General features: G+C 36.5%; 1 protein-coding gene across 1 annotated transcript; it reads left to right on the forward strand.

Moving 5' to 3' along the window:
• The first annotated feature begins 602 nt into the window (after nucleotides 1–602).
• LOC123872298 lies at nucleotides 603–13,480 on the forward strand. Its single transcript, XM_045916509.1, has 12 exons — nucleotides 603–766; nucleotides 3,415–3,612; nucleotides 4,087–6,039; nucleotides 6,114–6,244; nucleotides 6,319–6,541; nucleotides 8,559–8,639; nucleotides 9,038–9,094; nucleotides 9,264–9,407; nucleotides 9,862–10,079; nucleotides 10,508–10,672; nucleotides 12,255–12,404; nucleotides 13,266–13,480. Exons 2-12 carry the CDS (start codon nucleotides 3,426–3,428, stop codon nucleotides 13,320–13,322), a joined length of 3,366 nt encoding a protein of 1,121 aa, XP_045772465.1. The 5' UTR covers nucleotides 603–766; nucleotides 3,415–3,425; the 3' UTR covers nucleotides 13,323–13,480.
• Nucleotides 13,481–13,677: the final 197 nt, after the last annotated feature.

A 13,677-nucleotide genomic window follows, 5' to 3' on the forward strand; every position in this document is an offset into this window, starting at 1 on the left:
GATTCAGGTGGTGCAAGACCATGGCGTATGGAAGTCCCTACAAGAGACCTGGCTACGTCCACCAGTTGACGTCTATGGATTTAAGATACAAAACAAAATATTAAATTCTTAGTAAGGTTTTTAAGCCTTAATAAATATTATTTAGAATCGTCTAATACTAAAGTCAAGAACAAAAAAAGACCCGTATTAGATTGGAATAGGAAACCGCAAAAGATATTTTGATAAACCGCGTCCACAAACCAATTAACTTTGAGACAGATTTATTCACACTGTACAACGGTACTGTTAAACAATAACACAAAAACACGGAAATTAATATTAACGAATATTAATTTTTATGTCGTTACTCCTTATACATATATTATACAGGGTTTTTGTGTAAAATCTGATATTGTATGAACGAATGCAGCTAATTCACTCAATACTGCAAGCTATAAAATACAAGTCGCCGGATTCCAATAAAAATAAACAAAACGCGATCTGCAACATTGTGCACACCGCCTAGGCCTCGCTGCCTGTATCGATCGCCGTTATATAACCCCCCGCACGCCCCCGCCGCGGAGATCTTTCAGCTATATCATTCATAGCCAGTTCCGTAGCTGTATCTACGGCCGTAGCCACTGAAAGCCTACGGGACGCTACGGCGCACGAGGTACCGCGCAGACTGACAACTTTCAGTACCCCAGTTGTTTTCCAGACATCTCTGTGTCCGCACACTTTGAAAAACGCACCCTTTGTTTTGTTGTGACGTGTTAAATGTTGTAAGGTAAGCCTTCTTTATCTATTTACCTATGAGGCTTAGTCAACAAACAGAGTATACCTACTCGTATTCATTGAAAGAACGGTTAGCTACGCCCAAATGTGTAGAGCGACATAATGAAGCGTACTCGGTTTATAATATAAGGCAAATCAAGTCTTTTATGCAGAAAAATGATGACCTATATTACTGACCTGACTATTTTGCAGTTGCTAAAATTAAATTATGATGATGCGAATAAACGACAAAATCTCTTTTAGAACCACCGAACACTTGGTTTGTGATTAGGGATAAACTGTTCCAATGTCCACTTCAGCATAAATGTTACTGCAATTTAAAAACAAATAATAAAAATAAATAAAATGAAAATCTACGAAAAAAAATCGAAAAGGAAAACATCTATTCAAAAGGCTACTTGTTGTTTTTAAATAAATCCAATTTGTTTTTAGTAAGACGTTTTGTTATTAGGATAACTGCAAGAGTTTTGTTTTAATTAAAAATATTATATGGAGCAATCTAGTCTGCTTGCACAGCACTCTTTACTTTATTTCTTACTGTTAAAAACCAGATTAACGTCTTACTAACAGACGACAGTTAGACGTGCAACAGATGAACGTTGCAATATTCAAAAATCGTTTTATCTATCGCTAAAGTTATTAACTTTTGAAGTTTGAAATTAGTGCCAATGGGGCTCTATTACTCAGCCTCCGCTGTCCATCTATCTGTTTGTCAGCGGGCTGTATCTCATGAAATGCAATTTGAAATTTTAAGAGTGTGCTGTACTACCGCTAAAATAACAAGTAAAAAAACTTGGTCTGTGGTGTGGAGCTTTTTGTATGCGAGTCCGACTCGCCTTTGTCCGGTTTTATTCGATGACAAGATAGCCCTTGACTTGACCTCACCGGATAACAATATCATTTGTCTATCTAATATCTATATTATGTACTGTAAGCTGACTGGCAGACAATATGATTTTATCTGGAAACTTGAGATTTAGCATTAATGATGAAATTAGGATCTATATCATAGATTTAAAAGATTTTTTTAAACGGAATACCTAACAAATGAGGTTCTTTTTAAAGTTTTGAATCGCGTTATACGACTCACAAAAAACTTTAATCAGTAATTTTTTACTAAAACGGCAGTAATCACACCGAGTTGATTCCATATTCTATCCCGTTTTATTTTGCGTACGAACAATAAACAATAAAAAATTTGCATAAATTGAAATAGGCCGCTGCTACTAAGCCAGCTTCTCATTCCAATTTACATTAATTTTAATTTCATGATGTGGGCGAAGAAAATTATTCGCGCTATTATTGCGGCCGAATTTTTTTCGAATCGCTATCAATGTGAATCGATCCATTATAATAATACTAGAGGATATCCGCAACTTCGTTCGAGTGGATTTAGATTTGTTTAAAAATCCCGTAGGAACTCTTTGATTTTCCTATATAGCCTACGTCTGTCTCCGAGATGCAATCTGTATCTGTACCAAATGTCAAAATCAGGTTAGCGGAGAGCCGTGAAAGGTAACAGACAGACAGACACACTTTTGCATACATAATATCAGTAGGTATGAATATAATCAAGTACAAGGAATATGAAACTCGTGCGCTCAGTATGTTATGATATCCTACCGTGCTTATGCCGTCGCTCTAGCATTGCATGGGTCAGGCTTTATAATCATCATCATTATCAACCGATACACGCCCACCGCTGGACACAGGTCTCTTGTAGCGACTTTCACACGTCACGGTCTTGTGCCGCCTGAATTCAGCGGCTCTCTGCAACTCGTTTAATGTCTTCGTTATCACTTAGTGGGAGCTGAGACTGCTGCTAAGGTGAGGCCAATACTGCGATTTCCGGTGGAAGGTCGCCATTCTAGCATCTTCCAATCTAACTATCGGTTTTTCGAACTATGTGCCCTGCCTATTACCACTTCAGCTTTACAACCCGTTTAGTTTTGTCGGTCACTCTGGTTATCTTACGTATCTCCTCATTACTGATTTAATCACGTAGAGAAAGCCTTTTCTTATGCTTTATTATAGGCACATAGTTAGCGACTAGTTACAGGTCCATATTATTTCGTCACTAGCGCATGCACGCATGTTTCTGGCTATGTTGTACCATACCAGACATATTTTGACATGGTAATGTATGAAAGCAGCGGGGTGAAATTAAAGTAAAGCGACGCGAAATTATCCTGTTTGCTGTAAACATCCTCGAAGTAATAGGGTCAACTTGAGATTAAGACGTCCCTTGGGCAAAATTTCTTAACCTGATTTGCCGTTTCTACGCTACTGGATTTGTTTACCGACTGACTGATATATATGCCTCACCACACTTAATTTTATAAATGCAAAAGTTTTTCTATCTGTTGGTTTGATATCTTTTCATAGCCTATCCGTTTAGCCGATATTGACGTTTGGTACAGAAACAGCTTGTATCCCGCGGACGGTCATAGGCTACTTTTACTCCGGAAAATCAAAGAGTTCTGACGGAATTCTTAAAAATCTAACTCCATGAAGACAAAGCTGCGGACAGCATCTATTTAGTACAAAGATAGCTTACTTTGAGGCGAACACATTCCAAGTTTCTTTTAAAAAAAAATTGGCTTGGAATTTAAACCAACACTATACTTATTGTGCTTGTAGAAACAAACGACATGCGTGCAACGTGGATTTGGGTATTTGTCGTGTGTGCTGTGGCCTGCGCCTCAGGTGAGCGCGGCGGGTCCCTGCGCGGAGCCCTGGAAGCCCTGCAGAGACGACAGCGCAGCCGCCTGCACGGGCAGGTGCCTTCGCCGGACTATGAAGCGCTTTATGAGTTCGTGCCTCCCCAAGCATATCCTGGTACATCCACCGTAATCTAATATTTATAACGGTTGTGTTCTCCATACCGATTCACATCCTAGCCCACACCGCATACTGTCTACTACTTGTCTACGAATGTATTGCAATTCGTAGTGGGTAGTGTATGCAAACATTGATGTCGCGCAAAGTCTGATGAGACTTTGTCATGTTGACTAGTTTCGTAAGCGCTTTTATAAGTCTATCGAAGAATAAATAAAATACAAATATAAAGATTCAATCGATCAGGCGTAGGACCGACGACTCTTCGGGCCAACACAGGGATGTAGGACAGCTAACTTCCCTACTACGTGCTGCAACTGAGAATTTCTTGCCAGAAAAAACTTATAAAATCTTAGCAACAAACTTTGTCAACGGCAACAATTTTGTGATGATTGTTAAAATTTTACAAAGTAATGTTCTTCGTCTTATTTTTTTACAATTATCTTTATATAAAAAGTAATTTATATATTTTAGAACCTGATTATGGCGAAGATGTAGAAGATATGGACGAGGAACCCTCACCACAATATATTGTAAAGTTACTGGGAAATGAAAGGCCTTCTAAAGCTTATGAGTACCAAATAATGAAGAAAAACTCAGCCTATAATGGACCTGTAATGAAGCAAGAGTCACCTTTTCGCGAGCGCAGCCAGCATTCAGATAATGATAGACTTCGTGACCTCTTCATGGATAGAAATGAAGGCGAGGAAAACAGTAATGCTTTAGAAAATAAAGAAGAAAATGACGCCGAATACGCCCTTCTTCTAAGTCAGCTTTGGTCAAAGTATAAAAACAACAAAGATCGAACTAATGCTGACAGTGCGCCTCAAGGCGTTGTTAAGTTGTATAAAGAAAAAATTGTCAAGAAGCGATATCCAAACAATTGGGGACCTATAGCATTTAAACGCAAACGTAGTTCAGATTCAGATTTAGACAGGTCAATTTTAACTGATACGGAGGCGATTAAAAAACCCGTAGAAAACATGAACCCGATTGATCCAAACAACTCTTATGAAATTCCTGAAGATGATAGAGACGAGATGCGAGAAGAATATGCTATTGCTTTCCAACCTCTCGATGACGACAGCCTTTCTGATTTAGCTGATGAAGATCAGTATGCCTATGAGTCTATTGAAAAACGATTTCCAATATCTAAACGGAGCAGTGGACCATATAATTTTAATAGTCAAAAGAAGAGATTTGTACCAGATCGAGGCCAACATGACAACTCAAAATCTTTTAGAAGCAGTGCCGGAACAGACCCAAAAATAATTAATGATTTATCGAAAATCTTTGGGGATTCGGACAGTGAAATTATGAAATCTCCTGTAAAGCGAAGTAGTGAATATGTCGAAGGTTCTCATGAAACAAAACCTCCGACACTTATTATGGAAAGCCATAATCATACTCAAGATCATAACAATGGAACTCACCACACTGACCACAGCCACGAAGAGCATAGTCACAATATACATCCTCCTGTTATATCTAGCAAGGAACATGAACAGATTCATCATGATCATAGCAATGACCATGACCACGACCATGATTATAGCCACGATCGTAACCTTGACCACCATCATGATCATGATCATGGCCATGATCATCATAATCATTCCGATGATCATAAAAATACTCAAGACACTAACCCCGATCTCGATCATGATGCTGAAAGTGAGAAGCCAATAAAAATAAAAAAGAAGTCTATTGACTGGTCCGACTATTTTGGAATTGACAAAAGGCAACAAAAATCTGTTTCCTTTGTTAATAATCTTAATGAAGATAGACTGAAAAAACAATACTTTGATACATTTAATAAGGAAGTCATTTATCCTTTAAATTCATTTAGGAAACACAGTTTCGTTAAAAGAAATTTTGTGCAGGCCAAATCCAATAAGGAATCTGATCTTCCAGCAAATCAAATACATTCCCCTACAATTCGTGACGAGAAAAGAAATCCCGGATCTGATAATGAATCCAAACTGGATAATATTGATAGGAAACTGAGAAATATGGAAGGTTTAATTGTTGACGAAGCATTACATTACTCGAATATTGGTGAGGAACTTGACTCGAAAGAAGAACAGGAGATGAAAGAAAAGCTACTTTCACGTTTAGCTGCAGCTTATAGTTTGGAAAAAATGCGAAAAGCTCTTAAAGATTTTAAACAAAGCCTACAACTGCAAAAGACATCATCAGGTTTGCATTCTTCCCCGGACCAGGCTGACGCTAAAGATAAAAGGGTGGCTGTTAAAAAAGAAAAGGTTATTTTGAGTAATGAAATACCAACTAACAATCATGAAAAAAATGAAGACTTTGAAGACGAGCAAGGAGCTGGACATTACTTAAATGGAAAATTTGAAGAACAGTTGTCAGAAGGATATATGGGTGGCAGTGGAAGACATCGTATTCCGGTTATGTCAACTGGTTAGTTGATTTATCATAACATGAATACTATCTTTTCACTTAATTGTCACTTATTAGAACTTGTATTTTTACAGTAAGTTCCTCGGGAGCATGCCCAGTTTTAGCAAAGATTGTGCAGCGATGCCGCGGCGTTGATCTATTGGCTGGAGATCGTGGACAACTATTTCTCCCTTTGTGCAGTCTGCATCAGATTTGTTATCTATGTGTAAGTTATGAAAATAATTTCTTCTTTTAAAGCGGAAAGCAGTTCCAACAATAATTTTATATAATTGGTTTCAGGGAGAAGCCCCACCGACGACTTGCGACTTGGTGTTTCTTTCTGAAGCCGATTCTACATGCGAGGGTGACATGAGTTGTCAGCGAGCAGCTCGTTCCGCGTTAATGGCACTGAGGGAACTACATGATAACTTAGCTGACGAACTAGACGGTGAATGCGAAGCGAGTCCTTGCCTCCCCGCTACATTAAAACTTAATTTAGGATGGCAAAGAGCACTGCAGCGATAAAGGATTCCAAAAAAACGCTAATTTCGATGTTTCAAGTCAAGTGCAAAGATCCCAATAAAAATACCAAAATGGAAAAGAAGCCGAACAAATATGAGTTTTAAAGCTCAATTGTTAAAAGCTTCTCTTTTAAGATTCTAACGAATACAACCTTATTAAGTATCATGATAATTTTAAACATTTTAATAGTTATATTTTTTCTAATTGTCAGTAATTCCTAGAGTTCAACATTAAGCAGTTTGTTTCGATCTACCCATGTGCGCTTAACCAGCCATAGGCGTATATGGGTAAAACTTTTCTATTGTAACTTATATCCGTCTAATGTATACTTGGCTTTTTGCTATTGATACTTAATTAATATTCCTTATGCAAAATTCGAATGCTTTAATTGTTAGATAAGTGTTCTTCAGTTATATTATTATATTGTCTGGATAATCGTTTGCTAATATTTTATATTGCTAATTTCCCTTTATTATTATAAACGTTAGATATACCTGTTGAGTCGAGAAAATGTGAAAGGATTTCTTGGATATGTAGGAAATGTTTATGAGTGTTTGGGAAAGTATCTCTATCGTTGTTAAATATTTACTAACATTATATACAATGTTTCTTTATGTGTGTCGACGTTAATTAAGTATTTTATGAACTAATATTAACCATATGATAAACGTATGATTATAAACTTTAAAAATCTATAGTATTATTATATGTACTAAAATATAGAAATATTTATAAGAAATAAAAGAGAAGAAAAAAATTATAATAAAAACGTTAAAACAAATTTTAACTGACCGTACTAAAAATTTCGAATAAATTTTACATGGTTTATTTATACAATATGTCTATTGTCGTTATAATATTATGTATTCCGTTTTATGGCGGTTGCTATCTATTGCTTTTGGACTGTCGATAAGGATGTGGAAAATCGTGCAAGGCGTATTTGTACTAAACTTTCTAATGAAAACCCCATTAATGGTTAACAAGAAAAAGACGTTGGTACATTAACAATTGCAAGCAAGTAGATAGATTAAAAAAATAACATCAGTTTAAAAATGTTGAAGCTATTCTTACTACAGCCATAATTTCTAGTCAGCTAACATCTTGTGAACCCTTATTGGCATATGAAAAGGATCTTGGATGATGTAAAGCACAATTATTAGCATTAGTGCACTACTCTAGGCTATACTAGGACAATAAAAAATCGCTTTCCCGAGACTTTTAGTCTAGATTCTAGGCCCCGAATAAGGCAAGATTTGAAATGACAAGACTTTCGAGCATTTCGGATATTTACAGTTACTCATTGAAAGGAAAAACTATTTATTTCCTATGTCTTCCGAGCAAAATAAGGCAAGGTTGTTAAATAAACGTAGCTTGACATACCTTAGACGCCAGCTCATGAACGAAATCAAATTTATTATACTTATAAAGTAGTTAAAATGTTACCCGTAGTAACTTTTAACGAGTCATTTTAATAGATGAAGATTTGAAATTTTGCCAGTGAAAATATAACTTGAATGTTATATGATATAACATTATATCACTTTATTCGTAAAATGTTCAAGCTCATGATTACACATTAATATAAATGGTTTTCAACTGGTTTTGTTTTATTTTCTTCTTCCCAGTCGTTTCGCTCTTGGCAGAGGATCGTGGTCGTCACTTGGGTGATACGCTTGATTATACGACTCCATTCTTCTCTAACAGCTAACCTCCAGTTAAAGAAGAATAGCAAGATAGGTGAAAGAAGGGAATATTTATTGATAGCAGCATAATCGCATAATCCAAAAAATACTTATTTAGGTATTTAGGATACTTTCTAGATAAGGAATAATGAAAACTGCACTAAAATACCTACACAGCCACACAGTAAAACATGTAGATACGTCACTGATAATAGCAACGATTTATCTGTTGATAAGAAGCCGGGTGACCGATTGAATTGTGTCGATAACACAGTGTAGCAATGTACTAACAACAAAGAACATCCTAATTAAACAAATTTTACAAGTATTGATTAGTGTTAATAGCTGGTACTACTATGGCTAACAGGACTGAAAATGAAAGTGACGGAGGCCTAGAAAATCATGCAGTAACAAAAGGTAGCGATATTTTACAATTGAATAAAATTGTTTTGATTATTTAACTATCAGTAGTATCGTAAAAGTCAGAAAACTGTTATCACAAGATATGTTCATGATGAATAAATGTTACGAAATTAAAAGCGTAACGAACTACAACTAATAGTTTATTCCATAACTTTACTAACAAAACTAAATACTACATTTGATACTAAATCTTAAAAATTAGACTTAGTTAAATAAATGATTTTATAAAATACCTATTAATACTTACTTACTGTTTAATTAAGAACATTATCGGCCCTTCAGTACAAGCTAGAAGAATAACCACCAGTTTCTATTTAAAAGAATGAAGAGCACATTCCTTTAATATAAATAAGGCATTGAATTTAATCTGAGTTTTGATTAAAATTTTTTAGACGATGGATCAACGGTAAGACCTGCCTTAGTAATCAACATACAACCGCTATCACAAGGTAAGATTTAAGCGCTAGATCCCTACCTTAAATTAAATGAAAAAAACTTTTATTTAATCCCTTTCGAGCTATTGTGGATCTTCTGCTGTGGATCCTTTGATGATTTTTTTTTCATTTGCTTTTAATGCTTTCATTATTACTTATTCAATCTAATTAATTTTTTGACCAGGAATTAATAGAGCTGGGCTCCCAGTGTCCACAACAGACTGGCAATCCAACACTACGAGAGAACAATTCATCCCTATGCATGGTTTGGACTTCCTCATCGGTGTTTCAAGTTTACAGATCCAACAAACTGTGGAACTTGTTGAGTGTTAGTACTTCTTTCTTCTTACGATCATCATTTGTTAAGCATTCACTGGATTGGACATACATATAGGTCTCTTTAAGATAGCACCAATTATGTCTCTTCATTCTTTCGTATGCATTTAGTTCAAGATACTTTTCTGATGTCTTCGTTTCCCCTAGGTATAGGCGCCCTACAGTTTGGGGCTGACCATACTTTGACTTTGCTCAGACTTAAGTTTTTGTTAAAACGAGACAGGTTTATGCCAGCGATATAACACTGTCTCCTTTTAACAGTATCTTAAGTCTGAGAAAGTCAAAGTGCACTCTATAGATCTCAGCCTGATTGCAAGACCGCTGTCGCAACTTCACCGCTTTTCCGACAGACGTGATTTTTCCTCTTTGAAGTTTAACGACTGACGCAGAGCTATTTAGCATGAAATCTTAAGGACTTCACAGTAATACGAAATACAATATTTCAGTAACTGCCAGAATAGAATCGGAAAACCGTTACATAGTGAAGATTCCACAAGGCGAAGCTTTGTATATAGCCAGTGAAGTTTCGACGCCGGCACAGCGATGTCTATGTGGTACTGGGCGAGGATTCGTGATGCACCTGCATGACAACACGAGACAAGAAGCGTTGGTTTTGCATAGACGGCTTGCTGCAGCGTCGTGTTGGTTTCCTTGTAGGTTACAGGTAATGTTTGCCAAAAATATCAACAGCATTGGAATACGTTAGAATAGTCAGATAAATAATTAATAGTCAGTTCTTTCTAATGTCCTCATGTGCCCTGGATGTTTAATCAAAAATATACAAACTTATTTTCGTATAAATAAATAAATTGGGCTTTTTCGCGTGATTGTGATCTTATAACAATAATTAGTACTTATTACAGAACAAGCATAGTGAGGTATTTTTTCATGTCTTGTTTGGGCCTGACCTGATCTTCAAGACATCTTAAAAGTTAAAGTAAATGCATCTTCGCCGACATGTTATTCGTACTTAAATAAGCACCAGTACATTAGTCACTTACTAACTTTGTAAAATTCTCGCTCGGAGATTAACATGAAGATCAGTGGCGTATCCCAAGTCGTGATATTTTTATCCTACTTGTAACTTATCAGGAAATGAAGGTAATCACACCACCGGGAGACTACATCGGAAGGATTCAGCAGCAGTGGACCTGGGTGGTGCCATTCTACTTGGTGCGTGATGTAAATGACACCGTGCTATATGTCTTGGAAGGGCCCGTCAGCTGGAAGCGTAGCTTGCAACTCTCGGAGTTTAAGGTAAACAACATCTACCAACAACAAGATCAGACTTGCTAACACCTCTCTCTCTCTCTCTCCCCCCCCCCCCCATATACACCATATAACACCCGTCTTTTTGGGTGGGGGGTGTTATAAGTTTGACGTGTGTATCCGTGTATCTGTGTATCTGTCTGTAATCGTAGCTCCTAAACGAATGAACCGATTTTAATTTAGTTTTTTTTTTTGTTTGAAAGGTGGCTTGATCGAGTGTTCTTAGATAATCGAAGAAAATCGGTTCAGCTTTTTTCTAGTTTTCTTATACAGGTTTTTGTGTCGGGGTTTTTTTTAAATTTTAAGTTATAAATAAAGCACATTATTTTTATATTAAACACTCTTTAATAAAAAGATCACGTCCGTACATAATGCGCGTCAACAGTGGGGTATTAGATACGACAACTGCTCAGCAGCACTTCACGCCAGGATCAGTACGAAGCACACGAAATTGTAGTGGGTGATGTTGAATTGCCTTTTTATTCAATTCCTTGTCTTTGGCATAAATAAATACTACTTCTAGGAGTCACTGGTTTTCCCGCATTTTTCTGTGGATTGTTTCGTTTACTCATTTTTTTTTTTCGCTAAACGAGATGACGAGGTCTATTTGTTTTTCTACTAATCTTTTGAAGTCAAGTGCCTAGATTTTAAAAGAAAAGATGTAGGTAATATTGTAGAAGGTTATTTTTAGGCTTTGCGTAGGGTTTGAAGGACATTCCAATAAAAATTTGTTAAAAATATTTAAATAATACCTATCTGCTTTTTCTTTTATATCTTTCCACACTCAGAAATAAGATTTGTTATGCGTCGCTTTGTATGAGGGATTCTAAAGTATTCTAAAAGTGAAGTCCCTATCCAACAGATTTACCGAACTGCTGCAACCAAGTGCAAATATCTTCGATTTAACTGGTACCTAATTTAAATAATTACAAGTCAGTAGTACAGTCTGTGACATTTATTTTTTTAATTAGTGAATTTCAGCTAAAAATAATTACCTACCTAATGGTGATAAATCACTTAGGTGTTTAGTCGCAAATTGCACTTGCAATCAATCACTGAATACTCGTACTATTGACTGACAGTAACCGTACCAGCGTGGGCGAGGAAACTTTGCTCGCCAATCTATCAAAGTAATTACAGAATGGATCGCCGATTATGAAATTATTCTAAAGTATCTATAGCTGTCTTTCTGTTTGTGCATCGTTTTTCTCATTGCTGGGTCGTGACCCCTTTCAATTAATCACATAATGGTAGAACTTTTCTAGGAATAATAATAATATGGTGGGTTCCCATGATTCTTCCTATTGCTTTTATAGCTCATTCACACAGGCTGCGTAAGCGTTGCGTAAGCGTAGACGTAGCGCGTAGCATTGCGTTGTAATGTATGGAACTGTATGAGACATGGCACACCGCTTGCGTAAAGCGTAAACGTTTGCGTAACCCGGTGTGTTAGAGGTTTATGCGCGTCACTACGCACGTGTCACGTGTACGCGATTGGTGTGAATCGACTTTTAGGTGGTTAGTCTAAGCTTGGATTAATGTCTAAATCATTATTATGTGCAAATTACAGATCTTAACTGGTGATTCTCTCCGTCAAGTCGGTAAAATTTGTCACGGCTGGGACCGCGAGCTCGTCAGCTTCACCACCAATATCAGTTATCCAGCTCAAGCTGTTCAACCAAAGCATAAAGCCTTAATTTTGGCGGCAGCATTTCTTCTAGTAAGTATCGTGTGGTCATTTTCCTAAGTATAGCGTTTTATTCAATAATTTCGTTTGTAAACACCTGCTTTTTAAAGTAATGTAGTTAACAACTAACAGATCTTTCACCGCAAAAGGTTACCTGTCTTATTGCATCCTATGGTAATGAACTTTTCCTAATCATGTTATCTGATGATTTAATCTTTAAATGTTATAGTCCAAACCAGATATGCCAGCACGTCCCCATTGGCTTAGGCAATCGCCAGAAATACTTAGAGCACTTAGTCCAAAGCCAAACATTCGAATTCTGCCTAACGGCCCATTCCCCGAGAAGTCGATCAAGGACTAGGCCGTCCTCTGATCCTAAACTATGTATTTGAATGCGTTTAGCCTTTGGATAATAGAATAATTTTCTGGTTTGAGGTCGAAACGACGGGCCTGCTGATACTGCCATTGTCGCAATTAAAATACCATAAGCCTACGTTGTCATATTAGTTTACAAATTGCGAAAAACCAAATTAATTTGAATTTCGCGGGCAGACCCGTCTCATGCCCCTTAAGATATTTAGGGTTCTATACCCGAAGAGTGCCAACGGGACCTTATTACTAAGCCTGCGCTGTCCGTCCGTCTATCTCTCTGTCTGTCTGTGAGCGGGCTGTATATCATGGACCGCAATAGGTAGAGAGTTGTTAGAGTGTTCTATAACAGGTAGAGTTTTAACATTTCCACTTTTTATGTTCACGGTTCGTCAAATATCACACTTTAATCTGTCTGTCTGTCTGTAATGATGATAATTGAGCCTGGAACAAAATTAGATCACTCCGACTACATAGATTACTATCGTTAAAATTAATACAACCATTTCAACCATCAATTTTCAGGAATACACTTATTTTGAAAGATCCAAAACTAGCTGTTGGCGATGCAACTGCTGTTAGCGGTAAACAGGACAAGATTACCTGTGTATAACCAAGGACTAATTAAGTTGAGACAAATCGAAAGCATCTTATTCAGTGATTACTAGATTTGACTAGGTCTCTTATAATGTGGTATTAAAAAGTGCATTACTTAATTAAACTTTTTTTAATAATTTTTTTATCTGACTTTTTTTGTATAATCGTAAATAGTGATTATTTTAAATTTTGATAAAGTGTGTTTTTAATTAAATAAATGAATAACGAAATTGAGTATTTTTACTATTTATAAAAAAAAATAACTAAAAAAACTCAGACGGTAAAAGTGCTTTAAAATCATTCTAAGATTATGGAACATGGAACCTTCTTTGGCATTTAT

The sequence above is a fragment of the Maniola jurtina genome, chromosome 2 (assembly GCF_905333055.1).
Source record: "Maniola jurtina chromosome 2, ilManJurt1.1, whole genome shotgun sequence".
Classification (NCBI taxonomy): domain Eukaryota; kingdom Metazoa; phylum Arthropoda; class Insecta; order Lepidoptera; family Nymphalidae; genus Maniola; species Maniola jurtina.